The sequence below is a fragment of the Sphaerodactylus townsendi genome, linkage group LG03 (genome assembly GCF_021028975.2).
Source record: "Sphaerodactylus townsendi isolate TG3544 linkage group LG03, MPM_Stown_v2.3, whole genome shotgun sequence".
In the NCBI taxonomy this organism is placed as follows: domain Eukaryota; kingdom Metazoa; phylum Chordata; class Lepidosauria; order Squamata; family Sphaerodactylidae; genus Sphaerodactylus; species Sphaerodactylus townsendi.
The window spans coordinates 177,097,238-177,121,142 of NC_059427.1; the positions used below are offsets into that span (position 1 = coordinate 177,097,238).

General features: G+C 46.9%; 1 protein-coding gene across 1 annotated transcript in view; it reads right to left on the reverse strand.

Moving 5' to 3' along the window:
• HUWE1 (HECT, UBA and WWE domain containing E3 ubiquitin protein ligase 1) overlaps positions 1-23,905 on the reverse strand; it is a 119,340-nt gene that overhangs the window by 67,672 nt on the left and 27,763 nt on the right. The window contains exons 3-19 of the mRNA XM_048487617.1: positions 22,728-22,798; positions 21,949-22,047; positions 20,970-21,176; positions 19,148-19,300; positions 16,826-16,888; positions 11,397-11,474; positions 10,170-10,217; positions 10,008-10,076; positions 8,513-8,612; positions 6,738-6,838; positions 6,324-6,474; positions 6,091-6,218; positions 5,096-5,236; positions 4,703-4,814; positions 3,163-3,309; positions 1,035-1,136; positions 109-189 (exon numbers count right to left, since the gene is read on the reverse strand). Coding sequence (XP_048343574.1) covers positions 109-189; positions 1,035-1,136; positions 3,163-3,309; positions 4,703-4,814; positions 5,096-5,236; positions 6,091-6,218; positions 6,324-6,474; positions 6,738-6,838; positions 8,513-8,612; positions 10,008-10,076; positions 10,170-10,217; positions 11,397-11,474; positions 16,826-16,888; positions 19,148-19,300; positions 20,970-21,176; positions 21,949-22,047; positions 22,728-22,772 — 1,825 coding nt within the window. The 5' untranslated portion in view covers positions 22,773-22,798. The remainder of the gene's footprint in view (positions 1-108; positions 190-1,034; positions 1,137-3,162; positions 3,310-4,702; positions 4,815-5,095; positions 5,237-6,090; positions 6,219-6,323; positions 6,475-6,737; positions 6,839-8,512; positions 8,613-10,007; positions 10,077-10,169; positions 10,218-11,396; positions 11,475-16,825; positions 16,889-19,147; positions 19,301-20,969; positions 21,177-21,948; positions 22,048-22,727; positions 22,799-23,905) is intronic.

Here is a 23,905-nt window from a genome sequence, read left to right on the forward strand (position 1 = left end):
CATGCCAGCTTTGGCTCTGTAAGTGCCATCCCTCGAAGGCAATGAAGAGGAACATGCTCTAGAAGAGCAGGGTAGTATGTGACAGATACCACACACAGAGGAACATACCAAGCAAGAAGAGTGACGGCCCATAATATTCTGCATTGCTGATGATGTGCTTCAGGGAGGTAGGCAGAGAGCCATCCATCACTGTAAAGAGAAAGAAGAGTCAAAAACAAATGTTCTAGTAATATTTTAAAAGTGGCAACCACTATATATTTTTTCCACAGATGCTCAAATTGGTGAGGTCCGCAACATGTACTTTTGGTTAATTTCTACTATTTAGCATACACTATTCCGCCTTTACTGCTTTATAATTTATTCTGGCTCTTGCTACTCATGGAAAAGTGCCAGGAAACGGAAGTCCATCTTTCTTTCTGCTGCTGTGTGAGATTTCAGTAAGCCTTGGCCTATATACCTTCACTTAGGGTCTAGAAAGCCACACTTGGCACACTATCTGTATTGCTTAATAAACCCTGCTCAAAGAAGAGCCATAATGCTCGCCAGGTTTAATGTTATGCCTTCTGCCTTGTTACATGGCAGATTTAATAAGCAAGAAAAGGCTAAAAGATTGTGCCCGTGTAATGATGGCTCAGTTGAATATCTGGCCCACCAATTACTACACTGTCTCAGATTCAAGGAAATCAGATCCAAGTATGTGAATCTTACTCCTTTACATTTACCAGATCTCTTCCCGATTTAATTAGATTACACTACTTGTTGGACAATCCTGATCCTTCTCTCTGTATGATAGTGGCAGACTTTCTCCTGGAAATTACTAAATGCCAGTAGATTTTCTTCGACTTAACATTTATTTCCTGTATTGTATATGCTTTTTAGTCTGTTTTTTTATTATTGTTGTACTGCTGTCTATGCCAATAAAGGCTTGCTGCTGCTGTTTACATTGTCACTGTAATGACCAAGAAGGTTGAAAAGAGGTCTGAGAAGCACTGGCTCAGCAGCCCATTCATGCAGATGCTCTGGGGCAACCTCACCGTGGCGGATTCCGTCTGAGAAAGCTGGGTCTTGGATGGCCTTTTTCAGGAAGTTCAACATAGACTTGAGAAGCGCTGCCCGCTGAGGGATGCACTGGACTCCTGAAATAGCGAAGGGATCAGAAACGGAATCACTGAATGTCTTCAGAAGCACCACAAAGACCCTTATTCCACCTTCTCAATATACTTTATTTCAATGTCGGTGGAATAAAACACACACTGTTAAACTGCTACTAGTATGTTTCACTAGCAGGGATCCAACCATTTGTGCATGGAAGGCATGTTTATCTCTTTTCCTGCAGCCTCTTCCTTCCCCCCAGAAGATCATCTCTGGTGTTGTCCAGAGAAAAAACTATGCAGGTTGGTGGACTGTAGTGGAGAGTAACAAGAGGGTTGAACTCTCACGCTTCCTCAATGGAGCTGCGCTTGCCTGTGAGGTAGGAGTGATTTTAACCCCTTGTTCCTCCCTCACTCCAGCTCCCCACCTAGGTTTGCACACCCTAGCAATGATTTTCCTGAAGGTCAGAACAGACTGCAAGAACAGAGAGGACTGTGGGAAAACTCCACATGCATAGAATGACTGGGTCCACAGACTCTTCATTAAACAACACCGCATGTTGAGACTGAAACTTCAAGTTTTGTCAACAACATTTTAGAACATCTCTAGATTGGAGTTTAAGAAGCAAAGACTTTGAGAACAATCAATGTAACAGCAGTGTTAGATTGAAGTGATTTTATGCTCGAAGTTTTCAGCTGAGAGGTAACATATAAGTCATTCTGCCGTTCTCTCCCGGGGGGCTGAAATGTGACAGGTCTCATACCATCCTAAACAGTATCGTCTGACAACACCATGCAAATGCAGTAGTGGCAGATAAAGGGTTTCACTTTGCTACACTCAGTGCCTCAAAATAGGCTCCAGCCTGTGTGTGTGGCTGCAAATCAAGGGAGTTCTTTGCCATGGTCACTCTAGCCACTGTCCCTGGGATTTCATGCCCTCCTAATCTAGCTGAGAACCAAGCAGAGACTCCTTGTAAAAGCTCTGCCCACTGGCAATTTGTGGAGGTGGGGGGGGGAGGGGGGAGAAGAGCTTAGTGCCACCTTTAAAATGGCAGTGTTAAGTTCCAGAATCTCCACCACCATTTTCAGCCCCTGAAGGGCTTTCTAAAAAAAAACAAACCCAGTTATGACTCAGCTGTTAAAGAAAGGGACATCACCAAGCTGGGGAAGTGGGAGGAGCAAAATTCTCACCAGGTTAGAGCATCTGTATCAATGGGATGAGTAAGAAGGGGGTGGGTGGGAAGGGGCAACACTTAGCAGCAAACAGTGGGGAAGGGTCCTCACATACCTCTACTGTCACTGCTTTCACAGTGGGGAGGTAGCTACATTAATCCCCTCCAACCCCCAACCCCGGATATGATGAGCCACCCAGCACAGAAGGCCACATTGAGGGTATATCTAGCTACACTCAAGGGACCAGATGTTGCACAACGCAGCTTCACTGATTGTTAGGGTGGCAGAAAAATGCTAAGCCACAACAGACAGCAATGCAGCGGATGTTGAAACTCCTCAGAACTACCCAGCTGGGAATCTCTGACGGCAGCTTTCTGGTCAACAAAAGGATTGCGATTATATTTAAAACCAACGGGAGCAAGGTGTACGTTTTACTTTCAGCGTCCTCATCAGTGGGTGCTGTTCATCAAGTGGTCCTCTGTGCAGACACACTCGGGGACTGTGCTTGTGCAGTTGGCCACAGGGAGCAGTAACAAGTTTTTCGTTAAGACTTTGATATACAGGCCGGCCCTCACACTCAGGACCGAAATTTTCCCGCCCAAATGGTCACCAGAGAAAGGGAGAGGAGCGCTCATCCCTCGGTCCTCCTAACAACAAAATGCAGCCCACAGCAGGGAAGGAGGGAGGGATGACGAATGAGTTTCTGAACAGAAGACCACTCAATGAATAACAGTTACAGGTAAGTGCTGTAACGCCGTTTTTTAAATCTCTGTGGTACATCTATGCAGTCCTACACGGGAAGAGTACCAAGCTAGAGACTTCGAGAAGTGGGGTGCAGTTGTCTATGGGCGTGGCTCTTTATGGGGAGTCAAGTTCTTCCATACAAGCAGATACGTACCACTACGGGGTGAGGAGACGGTGTTTGTGCTGCTGCTGCTACTGCTGGGAGTGATGGCACTCGGGGCTCTGGCTTCAACCACCGCTTCTGGCCGAGGCTCTCCGGAAGTGGAAGGCCTGGGGCTGCTCTCCATGACGACATCGGAAACTAAAAGCACAGGGAAATGCTTGAAAAGGGGAGAGAGTAGGCTCCGGTTTTTTGAGAGAAAATTCTGCTCTTGCCAACAGTGACTAAGGGCCACTAAAGGTGATTAAGGGCCATTAAGGGCAAGAGATTCAAATTAGCCTAGTCCCCGTGGGAAGGGCAGTTTCAAAAAGTTGGCCCAAGAAAACGAGATGTCCAATCCCATCTTTAATACTGCATACCACTTATGTCTAACACATACCTATACATACTTTGCTCTGAGTACAGGATGCATTGGGCTCTTAACACTACTGTTCATCAAAGTATGAGAACACTCTTATCATAATGCGGGGACCGCATTACCCCATATGTCCCTTCCAGGCCTCTGCGTTCGGCAGAGGCCAATTTGCTGCTAGTCCCCGGCCCCTCTATGATGTGGCTGGCCTCCACCTGGGCCAGGGCTTTTACGGCCCTGGCCTCTGCCTGGTGGAACACTCTCCCTCCAGCTGTCCTGGGCTCCTGCGTGGATCTTCGGTGGCGGAGTTCCACGCGTGAGGGACTCCTGCCGAAGACGGAGGCCGGTTCCGCCGGGCTTTTGGTGTCACCGGCAGCTTTGATGTGTGCCCCCCTCCCTCCCCCCCTCCCCCCCCCACTCTTAGTTTCTTGTCTCTAGGGTCCCTCCACCCATCTATGCCGGGACTCCCTACCTTTGTGGAGTGGTTTTTTAAAGAATCGGGATTTTGTTGCTGATGCTGTTTTATGTGTTTTATATGTTTAAACGCTGTATCTATTTTAAATGGACTTGATTGTATGTTTTAAATCCATTGTTCAATCACTTCAGAGCCCTTCGGGGTAGGGCGTCACGCTCCATAAAAAAAACTCGCACAAATAAATGTAAATAAATAGAAAAGCAAGCATTTCACGTTGGCTAATTCGATCTATTCAGAGGCTTTAAAAAAGCTCGTTTGCAAACACACCAAAGCTGCTCCCCTTTCCAACTATGAAGTGGGAAACAAAGTTAGCTTAAGATAAACTTCCTTTTACTTCACTTTATCCTACGCTTGTAATTCCACCCTACCCCAGCTGAGGAGGCTGGGCGCAGGCCGGCTCACAACAAGTTCAATATAACCAGTAAAATCAGTCCAGTACAATTTAAAATACACATGACATCCAATATATTTTTGGCATCATTTAAAAACTCTCCAGCAGGGAGATAGGCACATAAGGAATCAATTAATTTTAACAAGATCACCCACCCCTTTAATCAAACTAGAAAAAGCGGGGGGGGGGGGGGGACACCAAATACTAGTGGTAGAGAAGTGCATTGTGGACTTAAGGAAATGGTGTTCTCTTATTAAGGGTTACATACTTTCATAAAGAGGAAGCTGTGGAAGATTTTTGTCTGTGGAAGAGCTACCTTCTATGTCAGTCTCCATCTCTTCACCCTCCTGGGTAACAGCAGCAGCTGGTCTCTGGATCTTTGGCTTTATTACAAAAGGACATTCCCTCCGGCACAGGTCTGCCTCATGCTACAAGGGGGGGGGGGGGGAAGGAGGCAGTTGAAATCCTGAACTTCGACAAACTGCATCACAACACAGATCCAATTAACGTGATCGTCTTATGTGCAAATACATGCCAGACTGAAACATGCTGTGAGAAGCACCCAGAAGGTGTTTGGCACAAGAGAGGCAACTCATTTACTTCAAACTTCAGGTTAAATCCTGCAGACATGACTGGGTCTTCCCCAGCAAAAGGGCTGTCTGTGTGCGACTTGTGTTGAGGGGCTGGGCTTGCAAAGGACGGACAATACCTCTAGTCTGTAGATGAAGATAGAGAGGCCACTGTGAGACTGGAAAGCTGCCATGTCTAAGTTTGTGATTAAGTCCACTACGCGGACGGCTCGGGTCACAAAAGTGATCTGGTCCTGTTCGTCCCCCAAGAATTTGATCACCTGAAAAAAATGTAAAACCAGCGCAGAAGGGTGTAAATGGAGGAACCGCAAAACCGACTGGCCCACTTTTGCAGATGTTCAGGGCTTCCCAGATGGCACTGGCAAACTCCAACTGCTTTAAGCTAGAGGCTGGCTACAATCCGACAACAATTGGCTTCTGATCTGTTCCCGAGCCCAACTCAAGGCATTGGTTTTGACCTTTAAAGCCCTACGTGGCTTGGAACAGGGGTATCTGAAGGACTGCCTTCTCTCATACTTTCCTGCCCTGGAATTAAGATCACGGGGAGAGGCTCTCTTGACTGAATGAACCAAGCGTAAAAATCTCTCTATTTATTTATTTCCCCTCAAGGGCTCAGGGCGGCTTCCAACACGTTATAAACAAAAAAAGCATAAATTATATTCCAACTAAAATCTTAGATGGCGGCTGGCTCAGTCACCTTAAATATGATAAAATCCTAAATGATAGAACATCTAGTAGGAACAGAAATTCAAACCCCAGAAAAAGGAGGTGAAAGAGAGAGGGAGGCCAACCAAATAATGGAAACCACAGCTGCCTCAGTCTGGTGGAACACCTCTGTCTTACAGGCCCTGGGGAATTGTATCATTTTCCACAGGGCCCTGGTCTCACTGGACAAAGAATTCCACCAGGGTGGGCCCAGGGCTGAAAATGCAGAACCAATCACAGACACCATCAGCTGCGGGTGAGTTCAGCTATCTGATACTCCACCTTTGTGAACTGAGAACTAGGTCTGAAGGCACTGTGACGGCCCAGTTATTTTAGACAGGAGGCCTGGCACCCCTTTTGCAGCTTTGGCACTGCCAACCTTACCATAAGCCAAGGTGCACCACCTTACCTTCAGTAAGGCTTCCATCATGCCACAGGAGACGAGAGCTTCACCTCCTGCATCGTAGCTTGCCAGGTGGTACAAGAATGAGAAAAGCGCCGTGGCAAACTGGTGAGGATATGGCTCCATGGAAGGATCTGGGAGAGAGAGAAAGGGAGCGTGAGATTCTGCAGGGAATAGCCAGCAGGATGCAACGTTGCTGTTTCGATCCCCCCTTCGCATATCCAAGATTAAACACTTACCAATCATGGCCTGTATACAGTTCCGGACCAGGACTGGTAAAAACCCGTGGTAGGAGGCAGTTCCGGTGCAGTCGATAATACTGCTGAGTTTTGGAGTCCGCTCCAAGTGCACAATGGAAGTCAGCGTCCTCAGTGAGGCGGCTTTGATGTCCTGCCGAGGAGGGAGGGAGAGATTAGGAAGATCTTGTACTATAATAAGTTTCTACTGGGAAATAGGACAACTTTGGGAAAGCCAGCTCTAACTTTGACAACTTTAACTCTCGATCATAGGGCAGCAATGTAGACAGACCCCTGGAATCTTGTCACTGGTCAGACTGCACTAAGGCTTGGGAGGAATGCTGTGGGAGGAATACTATGCTCATTTTCCTTCCCATCATGAAGGGGAATTGGGAGGACAAACCACAAGCGACCTACCATTAACTGTGCATCTGTTATCTGCAGCACATCCACAAGCTCCTCTATCAACCCGTTGTACAGTATACTGTTGGCGGATTCCTGCAAGGCATTCGAGTACACTGGGGAAACAAAAGAGGCTATGTTGAGAATTTACAACCGCTGACAGATGTGTGGGAAAGCAAATCCATCCATTACTTTGATGTCTAGATCGAAACGTTAGGAAAGCGCTGTGGCAGAGGGACAGGTTTCGACTGTTTGAAGCCTATATCAGGTTTAAGTACCACATGGGCTGTAATTTCACTGTGTAAATAATCTACGTTCTCCCCTCGGCTGGAGGACATCTTGTGGGTGGTTCCCACTGTCCCATCGGGGAGGCAGGAAATAAACTTTGTTCCTCTTCCTGTTGGGCAGGGGACTGCCCCCTTTTCCTCAATTTAGTTTCTGCCTCCATGGGGAGCAGATCGTAGGTTACCTGCTCCACCTTATTGCCTTAATCTTCTTAACCTGCTGTAATCTGCCCTTCCTTAGCCTTACCTGTTCCCTTTAGCCTTCTCTCCTCTCTGCCTAACAACCAGCTGGCCACCTAGAAGGTTTTTTAAAAAAACCTTCCCTCTTCCACTGCTTCTCCCGCGTTCTTCCTCCTACCTACCCCCCCCATCTCTGACCATGCAGCGAGTACCAGGTGAGGACCTCCTTTCGGAGGACGAAGCAGCACGCCACGGGCATGCCAGCAACGGCTGCCTCACTGGCGGGAACCTTGGCAGTTGCCATTTCACTGAATTTGCTGTAGGTTACAAGAAATTACATGCTATCAATGCCAACTTGTTCTTTTCTTTAGACCTAGATGAGGCAGTAAAATCCTTGAGTCATAGGGTACAGGGTTGGAGGAAAGTCCCTCAGTCCCACTAGTGGCATATGATAATTTATTCCTGGTACTAGGAAGGTATTCTTTCCTTGATGGCATTGGTTAGTAACCTCAGGTTCTACTTAACACATCACTCTTTTAGTAACTATTAGGACAGGTACACTGGCTGGGATGGCATTCATTGATAAATGCCACACACATCTCAGTGAAGTCCACACTGAAATACTGTTAATATTGGCACCTCCCTCACTCAGATACTTTGGATACGCCAGAACACACCACCCCAGTTATTAGCTCAGTCTGGCCTTAGAGACTGTTGGTTTGGAAATCTCTGAACTGATTTTAAATTAGCATCCATGCACAATTTAAGATGGCAATCTTTCCTTCAAAAGGCAAAGACTATTGGTTCCGGTTTATTTGGTTCAATTAAATCTGAGTGTCGTCATCCCCGCATCCCACCCCAACTTGAAGCCAGGTTCCACATTCTATCATGCAGATCAAGCCAGTTTCATTTGTTTAATTTCCACATTTATACCCAGCTTCTTTTGCCAATGGGGACCCAAAAAGAATTAATCTTTTGCCCCTTCTTCACTTTATCCTCCCCATGATCCTGTTAGGTAAGCCAGGCTGAAAGAGAAGAAATATGCAGCCTTAGGGCACTCTACCATGCTTCCAGGGAAGAGTGGAGATTTGAACCAGGTTCTTATCAGACATTCTACAGGGAAAAGGGAAGTCCACTTCTCTTGTCCTGATCATACTGGAAGTCACTTTGAGAATCATCAGTCCAAAGAGGGTCTAAAAACCTTAAGAAAGTACTCAAATACACATACTACACCAATCACGACAATGCTCCTTTCAAGCCCATGTGTACAACCACCCTTTTCACCGTGGGAACTGCCATGGATAACAACCCACTCACTATCCTTACCTAATATAGAAATGGCATGTAGTCTGGCTTGAACAGCTTGTAACCGCTTTTTATGATTGGAAAAGCCATGGGCCAGACGAATGTGTGTAAACAGCAGCATCTATGAACACAAAAGATACAGTTAAACCGTGCCACATTCAAGCATCACACGCTCCCAAACCAGGAGCTGGGTCTGCCCATCCTGCAGAATGAATGAGAAGGCAGAGTGGACTACCCTTTTTCAATGCTGTTCCCCTTCCATTTGTTCTGGCAAGCAGGATACTAGAGCAACAACTCATCTTGCCACTAATGGTAGTTCTTTGCCTCACAGAATTTAAAAAGGACACATGGGAAGGAGTATTCCCCTGTCCCAGCAATCTCGTGGTACATTCTTCTCCCACCACCTTCTGCTACATCAATATATGTGGTCCTACAGGCTTAAATTTGATGTCTCTCTGTTGCCACTGGTATCATCCAGTCACTCAAAGGGCCTCCTGTTTCCCTGCAGCAATGAATGCAACTGATTCACTAATTTTCCCCTTTTTGACAATGCAGTATGGAAATTACAAAGGCCAACAGGATACACCTCAGTACTCACAACCACACCCAAAGTTGGAAATAATTGTGTGGGTGCCCCCTCCCTCAGAGTTCAATCATTAAGAACATAACATAAGAACTAGCCTGCTGGATCAGACCAGAGTCCATCTAGTCCAGCACTCTGCTACTCGCAGTGGCCCACCAGGCGCCTTTGGGAGCTCACATGCAGGATGTGAAAGCAATGGCCTTCTGCTGCTGCTGCTCTGGAGCACCTGGTCTGCTAAGGCATTTTGCAATCATTCAGCTTCAAGAGAATTTCCCAAGCACACTGTGACAGCAATCCCGAAACTTACTGATGCTCAAGAATATAGCGAGAATATCTGGTATCTTGGACCCCTGTGGAGTCCATTAGAATGAACCATTCCCTTCAATGCCACACTGGGCCACCATTCCTTATGAACAAAGAACAATCCAATTGGTTGTGGTGGGTTTTCCGGGCTGTGTGGCCGTGGTCTGGTAGATCTTGTTCCTAAAGTTTCTCCTGCATCTGTGGCTAGACACAGTGTGAAACAGACTTTTCTCTGTGAGACACCTCTGAGGATGCCAGCCACAGATGCAGGCAAAACGTTAGGAACAAGATCTATCAGACCACAGCCACACAGCCCGGAAAACCAACCACAACCAGTTGAATCCAGCCGCGAAAACCTTCGACAATACAAAAAACAATCCACTTTGGATAAGATCACCTATTTGTCATGGATGTACAGGTGTTCGATGGCTCTGATTGGTAACAACAGTCTCTGCCAGAGATGAGGATTTGCATGGGATTGGAGAAATCAGCATGTCATTTTTAGAAAAGAGACTGGCTTAGGTCCAACTCCATTTGGTACAAATATGTTTTCCTATATACTTAAGCTAAAAGAGCCTCATTCTACATTGTACTTTTCACACACAGCAACCTTTCCCCCCCTCGGTGTACCTGTTTATCCTTTGGGATGCTGTACATTTTGGTGAGGGATTCCATAATTTCCGAGGGGCTTTCTGAGATCTGCATTAGGGGAACAAAAACTGCTTAGAAATGGATACAGAAGTCAAGGGGAAGAAAAATGTGCCACTGAGTTAAAGGGTGTCCACAGCTTACCTTGTCAAGCTGTTCTATGTGAATATAATGTAGTGTGTTGCTTGTAGTCTGAAAAGGAAAGATGTTTAGGAAGTCAGGCACAACCTCACAGTTTACAAAGGAAGGAACAGCAGTAACTGTGGCAGAGGAAACCTTAGGGAAAAGTTGGAACAACCAAACTGGGCCTTTGTAGGGCATCGTCATAGCTGAGAAAACACTGCTGCCCCCAAAAGCTACCCCAAGAACAAACACACATTTCTAATGAAGCAAGATAGGGATGAGTCCCTTTGCAGGCATGTAGAGGAATCAGCTTGGAAACCTTGAAAGATAGCAAATTTACCGTGCGCTGGAAGGCTGCTACCAACTTTGACCTGGTGATGACATCAGCTGGGGGATTTCCCCACCCAGTTTCTGTCATATTTCCCTGGTGGTTGCTGCTGGCCTCTGAATCTGGGTGGGGAAATCCCCCAGCTGATGTCATCCCCAGGGAGGGCAAAGACTGGTGGGGTCACACTGCCTCCCTCAGAGAGGTGATCAGCAAAGAGAAAAGCGAACCCTCTCCAAGACAAAAAGGCGAATGGCGGGGCCTCAACAAGATGGAACCCCTGGCATCACCACCGCTTCCCAGAGTTAAGCAATGCACTCGTTGAAGAGCGCAGCGGCCCACACAGAGGGGCAAGTGCACTGGGTGGACCATGACCAACTCTGACCGGGACTGATCTAGCTACTGAGAGCATCTAAGGAGAAGATTAACAGGCTGCCGGCACCATCACATACCTAAAGCAATTTCCTCCACTGGGTGTTGTGGGTATTCCAGACTGTGTGGCTGTGGTCTGACAGTTTTTGTTTCTAACATTTTGCCCGCATCTATGGTTGGTATCTTCTGAGGCATGTCACAGTAAGATGCACTGTACTTCTGCAGACGCCAGCCACAAATAAACGCGACCAGAATGTTAGGGGCAACAACTACCAGACCATGGATGTACAGCATGGAAAACCCACAACACCCTGTTGATTCTGGGCCGTAAAAGCCTTCGACAATACAACTTCCTCCATCTTAGTAGTCACTCGCCAGTAATAGCCAGAGGACTAAGGGACAGAGGTCCCCACCTGTCTTGGAGACAGAGTACGGCGCAACATGCTACCTCTTTTTGCGACCCAGTATGGTTGGCCTGGGATCTTTCACCAATCTTGCTTTCCACCCATTTCCCGCGGAACCCTACAAGAACAAGTCTGTAGGAGACTCACCCTTTTGTCCACTTTGACCTCGGCCCCTGGCTCTGCATAGAATTCAAAGTGTAGTGTAGTTGCACTGGGAGGATATTTCTGTGTACAGACCACAGTATGGAATCAGAACAAATCAGATGGCACAAACACACCCTCTAAAATCAAGTCACACTTATCCTGAACTGGAGAGAAAAGCAACAGAACGGGTGGGGCTACTATCTTGGGCGAACAACCGACCCTGGTACAGAGATCAGCCGGGAGCCCGGCCCTGGCAGCAGTCTGACCCCACCCCCACCCCAAGCCTCATCTCTCTTTTGCAAGGAGAAGGGAGGAGAGAGAGATAAGATTAAGAAGTCAGGATTCGGTATGAAGACACCGTGACATGGTGATGCATTCTGGGAATCAAAAAAGATGTAGGGGGGAAAAACCACGCAACAATCTTGCCTCCAGAGCCCTACAAAACTGCACCAGAAGTGCCTGAGGTAACACTGTCTTGCAGCTCCCGGATTACGTATTCTCACTATAAACAGCTGTATCAGGAGGTGCATCTGTCCACCCAAGTCCAGGTCAGGCAGGATTTCAGAACCCAATGCTATTATGGACCTCAACCCACGTGAGCTCTAGCCCAGGGGTAGGGAACCTGCGGCTCTCCAGATGTTCAGGAACTACAATTCCCATCAGCCCCTACCAGCATGGCCCAGGTTCCCTACCCCTGCTCTAGCCCCAATACGCACAAAAGTTACATGACAGCCAAACCATAGAGCGATCAAAGCAGAAGGGCGTCCTATTCCAGGGGCTTTGGCTGCCACTACATTGGTGCCACACATTGCCAGAACACCACAAGACACAGGCCGATCAAGTGCACTATCCCTATATGATAAATCCTGCAAGGTCTGATCATCTTAGAATAAGCACAGACCCTCACGGAAGAGCTGTTCTGCTCAAAATGTGTTTACTATTATACTGGAACTGTTGCATTTTACTCTTTTTAATTGTTTTGGAGCAACAGCAGCTCCACCACACTTGGGAAGTGGTGTCGCTGTAGTCTGTAGACTGTCCCCCCCCAAGCATGGTGTCACATCCAAGACATCACTGGTTTTGAGGCTGTGAAGCTACTGTTGGGATTGAGACAAAGGAATGGGGTTCTACTGGAGTACTGCCTCCCAAGCTGTCCAGTCTCCCTGCCTGAGCAGGCAGAGATGGTCTTGGGGGGCTGGGGTAGGATGGAGGACCAACATCCACACCAAGGCTATATTGCCAGAAGGGGTTTGGGAGTGGTTGTTCATGGCCTCCATAACAGCCAGGGGCTTATCTCAATAATAACTGGTCCAACCCAATACACAGATCACACTCTCAATTTGATATTTGGTCTAGGAAGGAGGAATGTGATCTGAGGGTAGAGGAATTGAGGATGGCTCCTTTGCCATGTACAGATCATTTAGTAGTCCAGAGTACAGGAATACCACCACTCTGCAGGGGTGGGAAATCTATTTAAAATAATCCACCACCAAGGGCCAGAAGGATCTGAATGGCGTTCTGTTGGCCCAGGGAATTTTCCTCTTGATACGGCTGGTACTCCTGCCAATACCCTAGTTGAGGGTATTCCTCAACCCTAGTTGAGGAAACGACCCCCAGAGAGTTGACATGATTGCTTCCAAGCACCTGCTCTCAAATGCTAGAGTTGAGGTTTACCAAGGTGATGAAAAGGCAAGGGAGACCACTAGAGCAACAGTGGAGGCAGCCTCAGGATAAATCCAATAAGACACAGGTGAAAGCTAATTTAAAGCCATACTCCAGGGCAGTGACAGCAGCAAATAAACATTTTCCCACCACCGTTGTGCCTACACAGTGCAGGCCAGCGAACTTGTTCCAAGTAGTCAGAGGCCCGTTGGAATCTGGCCTGCAGAAGGAGGTGGACGGTTCATCTGTTTTTCAGATAGAATCTGCTGCATCTGTTCCGATTTGGAATCTACGCTAGCAGAGGTGCCAGGGTACTAACCTGCCCTGATGCCCACTTCTCAGTTTGTTCAGTCTGAGGATGTGGACAGGATTCTTGGAGGTTGGAGGCCTCCCACCAGCTCGTGTAATCCATGCCTTTCCTGGTCACTTAAATCGACGGTGGGGGGAGCTGGCTGACTGGGTTCAAGGGGCAATTAATGCCTCCAGGAGAGAGGTGGGGGGGGGGGGTTTACCTCAGCCTTCCAACAGGCTGTGGGTGTCCACTTCTAAAGAGCATACCCTGGACCCATAAGCGCTTAATAATTATTGACCAGTCTCAAATGTTCCATTCCTGAGCAAGGTGACTGAATGGGTGGTAAGATTGGATGAGAAAAAAGGGTTTAGATCCTTTCCAATCTAGTTTTAGGCCTATTTGTGGGGCTGATTTACACTGCTGGATGACTTGGACTAGGACAGTGGTGGCGAACCTTTGGCACTCCAGATGTTATGGACTACAATTCCCATCAGCCCCTGCCAGCATGGCCAATTGACCATGCTGGCAGGGGCTGATGGGAAATGTAGTCCATAACATCTGGAGTGCCAAAGGTTCGCCACCACGGGACTAGGAGATGGAGCGTGACCCTTGATTCTCCTGGACCTCTCAGCAGCTTTTGATGCCCTTCCAGGTTGCCATTCTGGGCTGCAATTGGAAGAGACTGTTCTGTGGTAGTTCCCATCCGACCCAGAAGGCAGATTTCAGAAGGTGGTGCCAGGAAATGGCTGCTCAGCCCCTTGGCCTGAGGGGTCCCAGCAAGGTTCCCTCTTACCAGCACACTCTTTAACACCCACATGAAACTGCTGGGTGAGGTCGCCCAGAGATTTGAGCTGGGTTGTCACAGATACGCTGATGACATTCCGTTCTCTCATGCCCTTTTTGTGGACCTTGAGGAGGCTACAGAACCCCTGAACTGGTGTCTGGAGGCAGACTTGGGAGTGAATGCAGACGAACAAATGCTACTAACGAATGCAAAGTCTGACCCAGGATGGGATTGAACACCCCTTGAAGGAATAAGCCTGTAGTTTAGACTTAGGCCCGTCACTGGATAAGCAGCTGTGGCCAGGGATGCCTTTTACCAATTTCAACTGGTTATCCAGCAGCAGTGGCCAATGTGGAACATGCGCTGGTAACCTCTAGATTAGATTACGGCTTACTGGTGCCGTGCAGGGTGGACAGCCGTCCAGCAGGGAGATAACTTGCTGGCGGTTCAGTTCTGCTCATCAAAAGCAAGCTTCCACACTGCAGTACGGAAGCCTTCGGGATTATTGACTGCAGTGCATTCTACACAGGGCTGCCCTTGCAAAGTGTTCAGGAAATTTCAACTGGTACAGAATGTTGCAGCCAGGATGCTGACTGGAGTGGGTCACAGGGATCCTATCACTCCAAGCTTGGCATATCTACACTGGTTCCCCATTTATTTCCAGGCAGAATTCATTGGTTTTGACCTTCAAAATTCTACATGCTTTGCGATCAACATGCATAAAAGACCACCTACACCCTTCTGAAGCTACCTGACCACTACAGTCATCTTTGGGGGCCCAGCTTCAGGTGCTCCTCCTTCTGAGATTAGATTGTAACAACCCAAGAAAGGGCCTTCTCAGTAGTAGCATCAAAACTCTGCATCTCCATCCCCAAGAAAACTGGTCTGTTCCCTTCTGTTGCCAACTTTTGGTTTGCATTCCCTCAGTGATCCTCCCTTATTGTTTCTTCTCCATGTATTTTAGTTCTTATTTTAATTATTTTGTGCTTTTGTCCTAATGGTTTTAAAATGTGATTTTATTACAGAGGTTTCGTTAGCCCCCTTAGTGGTCCTTGTGAGGGCAGAAAGGCAGGCTATACATTTGGACTTCCAGGAAAGATGGTGCTTCGAACAGACTGAGCTTCTAGGAGCTCTCTGTCACACAACACTGAAAGGGGCAATTGCTGGAAAACAGCAGACAGGGTCTGCCTCTAGCCTCTCCAGGAAGCTCTGGGGACTAACAGATGGACTAGTTTGGGTTCTTTTTTGACCCACTTTGAGCGAGCTGTCCAGCTTTTAGAAGCTGCCTCCCCGTCTTCTCACGCCCTTTCTTGTAGTTTCTCACTTCCACTTTCTTTGGGTGTTTTATTCTTTATTTTACTTTAGGGCCTTTTGTAATCTTACTTGTTTGAAATTATTCATCACTTTTTTCCTACATATTTCCTTTTTTCTCTTTTGTTGTTATAAAGTTTTGTAAAAAAAATACAGTAAATTTTGCATATAAAAAAAGGTAGGATATAAATCTTGTAAAAATGAATTAAGTAAAAATCCCGCTAATCTGCCTAGATTAGTAGTGGTCTGCTAGCAGGCGTTTCATCCACCGATGCTGCAGCTGACCGTCATCCCAATTACCCACAACACCCTTGCATCTAGAAATGCCTATATGATTCCAACTGCCCATGGTGATATAGCTTCACAGCAGGGATAGTAGCCAGATCACTTCCCAACATTGATCTCTCCCCATCACCAAAAAGCACACCTGAAGGTCACCTTTTAAAACAGAATTCTGATACCAGGATGAAAACCATCAGGGAATTACCACAAACTGGCATCCGCACCCAGACCACTGGGCAAAAATCTCCCAGTGTGACCAAGGAAGATGCACCCTAAAATACCATTAGGATACTGAAGAAAAACTGGAGGAGATGATATCAGGATCTGAATCCCAGTGCTCTGAAACAGGGGTCCCCAATCTGCCATCACCATTGGAATTCTGACACAGGGTGATGGGCACGAGAACAAAATGGCTGCCACAAGAAGCAGAGCCAACCACAAAATGCCAGGGAATCAGGTTTGTGAGGGAGGTCAGGTAGAACTGTAATAGTAACTAGTCAGCTTTTTAGGAGGATGCTCTACTGAACAGGAAGCCTTTTTAAATAAGAATACTATTTTAAAAGATTTTCTTGCATACACCCAGTTAATCGCTTGTGGGTGGGGGGGGGGGGGGGCAGCTATTGCTGAAGCAACTATTCAAAAATCTGCACAACCAGCCAGATCTCTAATGACCAATCAGAAAGCCGTGCCTGGCGCCAGTCACTTTCTAAACATGCTTGGCAGGTGTCAGGAAGTGATGGTGGTCACCACAGCATTCGCAGGCGCCATGTTGGGGATCCCTGCTCCAAAACGTTGAAGGCTTTCACGAAGCCCATTCCAACAGTGGGTTTGACTTCCAGCACACTGCGGAATGCTAGTGAGTTTCAACGGACTCCTGTCCACTAGGAAGGCCAGATTTCTTCCCACAAGATCATCCACTGTTTACTGATAAAATTCCCAACAACCGACAGCAAGAGAGGTTTCTGTGCAAAATACACTTGGGAAAGGACACATTCTCCATCCAGTATATTGGAAGGCAACTAGGAGTTTCACAAACCTTGACTAAAGCAATGAGCTGCAGAATGCTAAAAAAAGGGGGCGGAAACCAAATTGAATACTTACCAGCATGTGCAAATCTCTACAGCATTCTGCCAGGCCAAAGCCATTCTCTTTGCCGCCCCAACTCTGCAGAAAGAGAAAATTATTTAAGACAAATAGCCTCCCCAAAAGGCACAATGCTTTGACATAATCCCCCAGGGACAACTTGGCAGGGAACCTTGAATAGGCTTCATCAAGGGAAAAAACTGGTCCGGTGAAATGTTTGTGGCTTTGCCAGTTGTATTCACTTCTGGATTAAAATCTTGAAAAGCACTCAAGAGAAACCCACCAGTGGGCCTGCGTCCTTTTCGCTATAGTTCTGAACATCTGCTCTTCTAGCCTGTCCTCAAGATGTTCATTTCCAAAAGCAATTCAAAAATTCAGACTAAGAAGAAGAGTTTGGATGTATGTCCCGCTTTTTTCAACTGTAAGGAGTCTCAAAGCCACTTATAAACTCCCTTCCCTTCCTCTCCCCACAACAAAGACCCTATGAAGATGATAGGGAGAGAGAGTTCTGAGAGAACCATGACTGGCCCAAGGTCATCCAGCAGGCTTCATGGGAAGGAGCGGCAAAATAAACCCAGTTCTCCCAGTTAAAGTCCACCTGCTCTTAACCACTACACCGTGCTGGCTTTTTGGCTTAGAAGGCTGAAGGTGAAGAACAAAAGAAAGATTCACGCTGCTCAAAGTTTACAGAAAGAGGCCATTCATCACGACCGAGCACTATGAAGGCAGGTACTACTAAACAAAAAAAACCAGTCAATACAGAAAGACTTCAGGAAACTCTGAGAAGCCAGCCCAAGAACTTGGTTCATGGCCAGCCACTCATCTTCTACCCACTGCCTGGAGAGAACCTGAAAACCAAGAGCTCGGCCATGGCACCCTCTATGATTGAGAGGATCAGCACCCAAAGTTGTAGGCAGCACTCTGAACCACTGACTAAAACCACAGTGAGGACAACGGCGCAATCCTGAGGAGAGTTACTTTAGTCTAAAACCCACTGAAACGAACAGGCTTTGACTGGAGTAACTTTCCTTAGGAGTCCACTTTTGCCAGAGATATGCCAAGAATCTGAACTGCAAAGGAAAAAAAACTGGGGGGGGGGGGGGGGAAGGGAGGGGTAGCCAGATGCACAACCCAGTATAAGCAAACAACCCCAGGAAGGCTTTAAAGGTATTTATGGACCTGTTAGGAGAGAAAGCTTGAATTAGGCTCTTTCCAGCTTTCCTTTATTGACTGATACATGAACTTTGGTTCTCTAAATAATGGACCTGGAAATATTTGCAAATGTTTATATGTAAATGTTTATATTAAAAGGTAATTCATGAGCTAGTTTAAAACAAAACTACCTTAAAGTACAAGATGCTTTTTTCACAAGGTAACAAACTACCCGGGGTTAGCACTGCTCCCTTCCTCTTCTATCCATCCTCTGCTCTCAAGTCCTTTCCTCCCATCTGCTTCCATTTCCTTCTGCATGAGGCACACAGCAGTAGCCCTAGAACTGTCTCGTTTTGTACGTGACACTAACTTTGGGGCCACTACCTTTCAGGCAGGACAGACCTCTAGGCACACGGACTGTTGCAGACTGGGCTCCCTTCACATGGCACAGTGCCATGCTTATCTCACCATATTGCGAATGAAAGGGAAAGAAGCAGTGCGTGAAAGGAGGGCACGGGGGTAACAGTCAAAACGAGGCCACAGCCGGCCCCAAACAAAAGAGATCTATGAGCACCTGCAGTTTCACAAAAGCCTGTAAAAGAGCAGGCTTGACATTTGCAATGCAGCCAAGCAAGGGACTGAATGCTCAGATCTGTCTTCAGCTTCTAATCACGTCTGTTTAACATCGTGTAACTTGTCCACAGAATTACTCCCAGGACAAAGAACAGGCTGGCAGGCTATGTCAGGGGAGTCCCAAAGCACACACAGTCAAGGCGTTCTTGTTTTTAAAGGCACGACAGTTATATTGGTTTTGGGAGCAGGAGCAAAGTACATTCTACTTAGCAGCCTGATACACACAGATGGTGTTTAGCAAGCAGGATAGTGTGATACAGACAGCCAAAGATCCAAAGCCTTGAAAAGAAAGCAACAAAATATGATTGATTTCTCTGCTTTGGCTGAATCTGTCTAGAATCGAAGCCAAGACATTTAATGCTATGAAGACTTCCAATTCTCCAAACAGTGCAGCAGGAGAAGGAACATGATTCATGCAATTGTAACAGGTTTATTATAGTTCTCTCTGCAGCCATGGCTTGAAGAGCAACTCTGGAGAGTGGCAGACCATCAGCTTGGCATGGGCTGACTGATCATGCCGGGAAGTGCCAATCTAGGGACCCTCCAGCAGCTTACCTCTGCCAAATGCTGCAGGCGGGACAGAAGAGGCATCCTCTTGTCTGAGCCAAGGCGGGTGATGTAGTTGGAACGCTTGCTAAATACGTACAGGAGATTCAGCACTGCAAGGACCACTTGCATATCAGACGACGCCAATAAAGTTGTCAAGTGCTGGATGGAAGAGAAAGTATCGGAAATGTGCACTTGAGGAAGCCCAAAACTGTCTCCATTTCCCACCAAAACAGACTTCAGTTTTCCCATCTGATTAAGGAGCACATTCCTGGATCACCGAGCTCCTGGTCCAGCCGCCAAGGTAATTACCATAGTTCAGGGGCAGAGCTGCGCACAAGTTCCTCATTCAAACTGCTGTGAGGTCAGAAGGCCACCACAGTTCAGTCACTATTTCTCAGTCTCTTCCTCCCTGCTTCAACCCACAGAATTTGGACAGCAAAGATAACCTACCGTATATACTCATGTATAAGTCGACTTATATGCGGGTCATTTAAAAAATTTTTGTGTTTTTACTTTGCCAGCCAGCAAGGGGCGCAGTTTTTATGCTAGAGGCACCAAAATTTCAGGGTACCCTCAGAAGACTCTGCTGATGATACCAGCCAAGTTTGGTAACGTTTGGTTCAGGGGGTCCAAAATTATGGACCCCCAAAGGAGGTGCCCCCATCCCCCATTGTTTTCAATGGCAGCTATTAGTAGATGGGGCTACCCTTTCGAGGATCCATAACTTTGGACCCTCTGAACCAAACTTCACCAAACATGGCTGGTCTCATCAGGAGAGTCTCTTTATGATACCAGCCAGGTTTGGTGAAGTTTGGGTCAGGGGATCCAAAGTTATTGACCCCCAAAGGGGATGCCCCATCCCCCATTGTTTACAATGGAAGCTAATAGTAGATTTTTCATTTCTGATAATATCCCTCTTAAAATCTAAGTTGGGTTACATTTGGACATACAGATGATGATGAGGAATCCAGTTTTGAAGGATTTTAACTCTTGTGTTTTAGCTTGGTTGCTGGTTGAGCTAAGATTTTTGTACTTTTAAAGTTATTGTTGATACCATATTGTTCTTGTTGACCCTCTTTTCCACTTACAGAGCCAGTTTACTGTTTTTCTTTGAAATAAATATTCAAAAACATTTAACCTACTGGTGCCTCAATTGATGCTGCATTTCCCACCCTCGACTTATACGCGAGTCAATAAGTTTTCCCAGTTTTTTGTGGTAAAATTAGGTGCCTCGACTTATATGCGGGTCGACTTATGCACGAGTATATATGGTAAATAACCTTAGCAAAGGCGTCAGAACTCAAGGACCATCAAGAATTCTAAAAGGCACTAGAGAACTAGGGAAAGAGGGGGGAAGCAATGCATGAAAGGAGGGCATAGGGGTAACTGTCAAAATGAGGCCGACCCCAAGCAAGAGAGATCTTTAAGCCACCTGAGTATTCTAGAATACTGGACACACACGTGAAGTACCAAAAAGCCATCATCTATCCAAATTTTAATGACACCAGCATATATGGCCCAACAGCCAAATGCCTGGCAATATCAGGGCCAATCTGTTTTAAGACCCGGATGTCCCAGCCTAGCCCAGTTTCAGAAGCTAAGCAGAGTCAACCCTGTTAGTACATGGATAGGAAACCACCAAGGAATCCAAGGTTGCTATGCAGAGGCAGGCAACGGCAAACCACGTTGGTTCCTGTATTGCTCTGAAAACCCTATTGAGTCACCGTAAGTCAGCTTGGACTTGCGAGCACTTTCACTGAGAACTCGTGCAAGTCTCTCCCATCTACCTAGACACCTATCACTGAACTATTTCTTTTCCATTTGTTACCTCAATAGAGCTGTACAGGTGGCGAGAAAAGCTATATTCTATGAGCAGGGCAGTGAAGTTCAGCACTGATAAAAGCAGGGATTTCAGCTGCTCTCTTTCTGGCCGGTCGCACAGCAGCATCCATGACATGTTCTCCACCGTCTGCCCAGCATCTGCCAGGATACCATCAAATCTGTCTAGCAAGTCCACCCAGTGATAAAGTTCACACTGGAAAAAAAAAGGACAAAATATATAATGACAGTTGGAGAGGAAAGAGCCCATTGTACCTCCTAGAGAACCAGTCCCCAGTGTTTCTGAGCCTTTCAGCACCTTCGGTGGGCAAAGTCTCAAGACAGCTGCCACAAGAGGTGAAGCCAGCCACACAACGGCTGCAGCAGCTGACCTCCAGTCACACAGTGAAGATCGCTGTGCTTTGCTGGCAGTTGCTGCCAAAGGAACATTTAAAAAAAAAAAGTTTGAACTGCCAATCAAATTTCCAACAGCCAATCAGAAGCCTTGCTGGGCAAAAGCCCAAGCTGTCTCTACCCGCTTTCTAAAAATCTCTGAAGTAATCAGTTATTTTAAAGTCCTCGCCTGCTAGGACAAAGTGTATCTGAAGCTTGCATCCTCCTTCACATTTTATCACAAGTCAGACATGCTGGAGCAGGACCACAGTTCAGTGGAAGATCATCCGCTTGGCAGGCAGAACCTCCCAGGTTCATCCCCTGGCATTTCCACTTAAAAGGGTCAGTAAGCAGGTGACGTGAAAGTCATCCTCCTGTGATCCTGGATTGTCACTGAGAGTCTGAGCAGACAATGCTGACTCTGATGGCTGTATGGGATGTATGGGTTGGCTCAAAGCCTCAAAAAAAAGGAAAGTGGTGTTGACCCCCCCCCCATCCCCCAATTCAATGGTAAGACGATGGCCGCCACCTTCTGACAAACCGTCCCACGCACATGCTGCCGCTGCTCTCCCCGTCCACCTGCTGGTATCACATACCTTCCCAATATTCCATGTTTTGATCTGTTGGAGTTCCAGCAGCAGCTGCTCATCATTACAAACCTTGAGCTTGTCAATCAAGGCTCTGCAATCTGCCGGCTTGAAAAAAAAATGAAGGAGTGGCATGAGAGGCACACTCATTGCTGCAGGACCAGGTGCTTCCCTTCATGCAGGATAAATTACTTTTGATAGACGCTGCCCCCACTCCCCATCCAAGAGCACACATACTTGCAGTTTACCAGGGCTTTTCCCCCTGTTCTAGATTTCCCAGATTTAACTGCTACCTGCATAGCTTTTGAAGACTCAGATATGAGGTAGTCTGGAAAATGTTTCCTGGGATATCTCACGACACAAAGTGCCACCCATAAGGCTGCTGAGCTAAATTAAGAGGCTCACTGAAATCAAAACATGATCCAGGACACTGATCAAAGCTCTGACAAATTCCTTTTGAAGTCCCTTCCTGTTACCTATAATGGAAATCAATTTCTGTAATTATAGGTTCAGAGTCGCCAGCGGTCCTAGTGGAAGGTCGATTGATTCTCAGAGCACGACAATTTCTCCCGTGTCTCCTGCTTATCTCAGTTTCTGGCTAAGGAACTTGCAATTGGCATAGTAGACTAAGTCACATGAAGCCCAATAGCCATCCAGAACACAAAAGTCAAATAAACCCAAAACTGCCACAGGCCAGAAGGATTTATAATGCGAGCATTTTTGCAGATGTGCTACAAGTCGCACTCTGGTCCTGTAATGAACTCAAGGTGACAAAAGATAATACTCACTGCCTCTGTAGGCGTTTTCTTCAGCTTAGTTCGGTCCACTTTCATTTTTGTTAATTTTCCACTTTCTGACTCTGCGATATGAATCAAAAGGGAGAAGGCAGTTAACAGGAATATTTCAAACCATTAACAAGCAGTGACAGTTTAGCAGCAGACATGTTTCAGTGAGGGTGAACTGAACAGCTGATGACTTGCATGTACTCAGAACAGCCTTGGGTAGGCACAGAAAGGATTAGAACCAAGCAATGTGGCTGCATAAACATGCTCAAAAACGATGCCAAGCTCTCCTGGCTAGCTAGAGCTTCCAATCAGCGGCACCAAACCCATTTAAAAATGTTCTGTTTGTCCTTCTTGTCCAGTGTGCCCTTTGCTTCTCCACCCATCTTTGATGTTCACATTGAATTAGCCAGTGATGCAGGCTGGAAAGTTTTCCAGAAAAATTTCCACCCTACATATGTAAATATAGCTTGTTTAGCTATAATGACTGAGCTGCAAATCAGTCTTGTTCAACGGGCTAAATGTGGCACAGACAACCCCCCGTGCTTGTACATGACCCAGGTTTGTAGATGGTGCACTTTTCTTAAAATTTTGATGACATTTACATTTTGATCAGAAAGAGCCCTACTGGAGACCAAGACCCTTAAACGAACGAAGTTTAAGGCAGAGGTGTCAAACATGAGGTGTATTGTTTATCATGTTGTTAGCCACTTTGAGCCCTTTGTGGATAGGGCGAGGTACAAATATAATTGAAATGAAATGAAAATGAAATGAGGCATAGGGACCAGATGTGGCTCCTTGAGAAAGCTTATCAGGCCCACAAGCCATCTGAGGCAATCCCCCCACCCCCGCCGAATCTGGCCTGGTCAATCTAGGCATCCACCCCACCCCATTCCCAATCTGGCCTGGAATGCTACCCCGCCTTATTCCAATTTGGCTAGGGCTTGCCATCTGAGGCAGACACCCCCTTCAGTGCTGACCACCTCACCCAGTGCTGACCTGGGCTGTCGAGCCTGCCGGGGGCTCCCCAAAGAAGCCTCCCCCCCCCCAGCCACCAGTCTGACCAAGTCACATTTATGTCATACCCAGCCCTCATAGCCCTTATTTATGTCATACCCAGCCCTCACATTTATGCCACACCCAGCCCTCACAGCCCTCACTTATGTCATACCCAGCCCTCACAT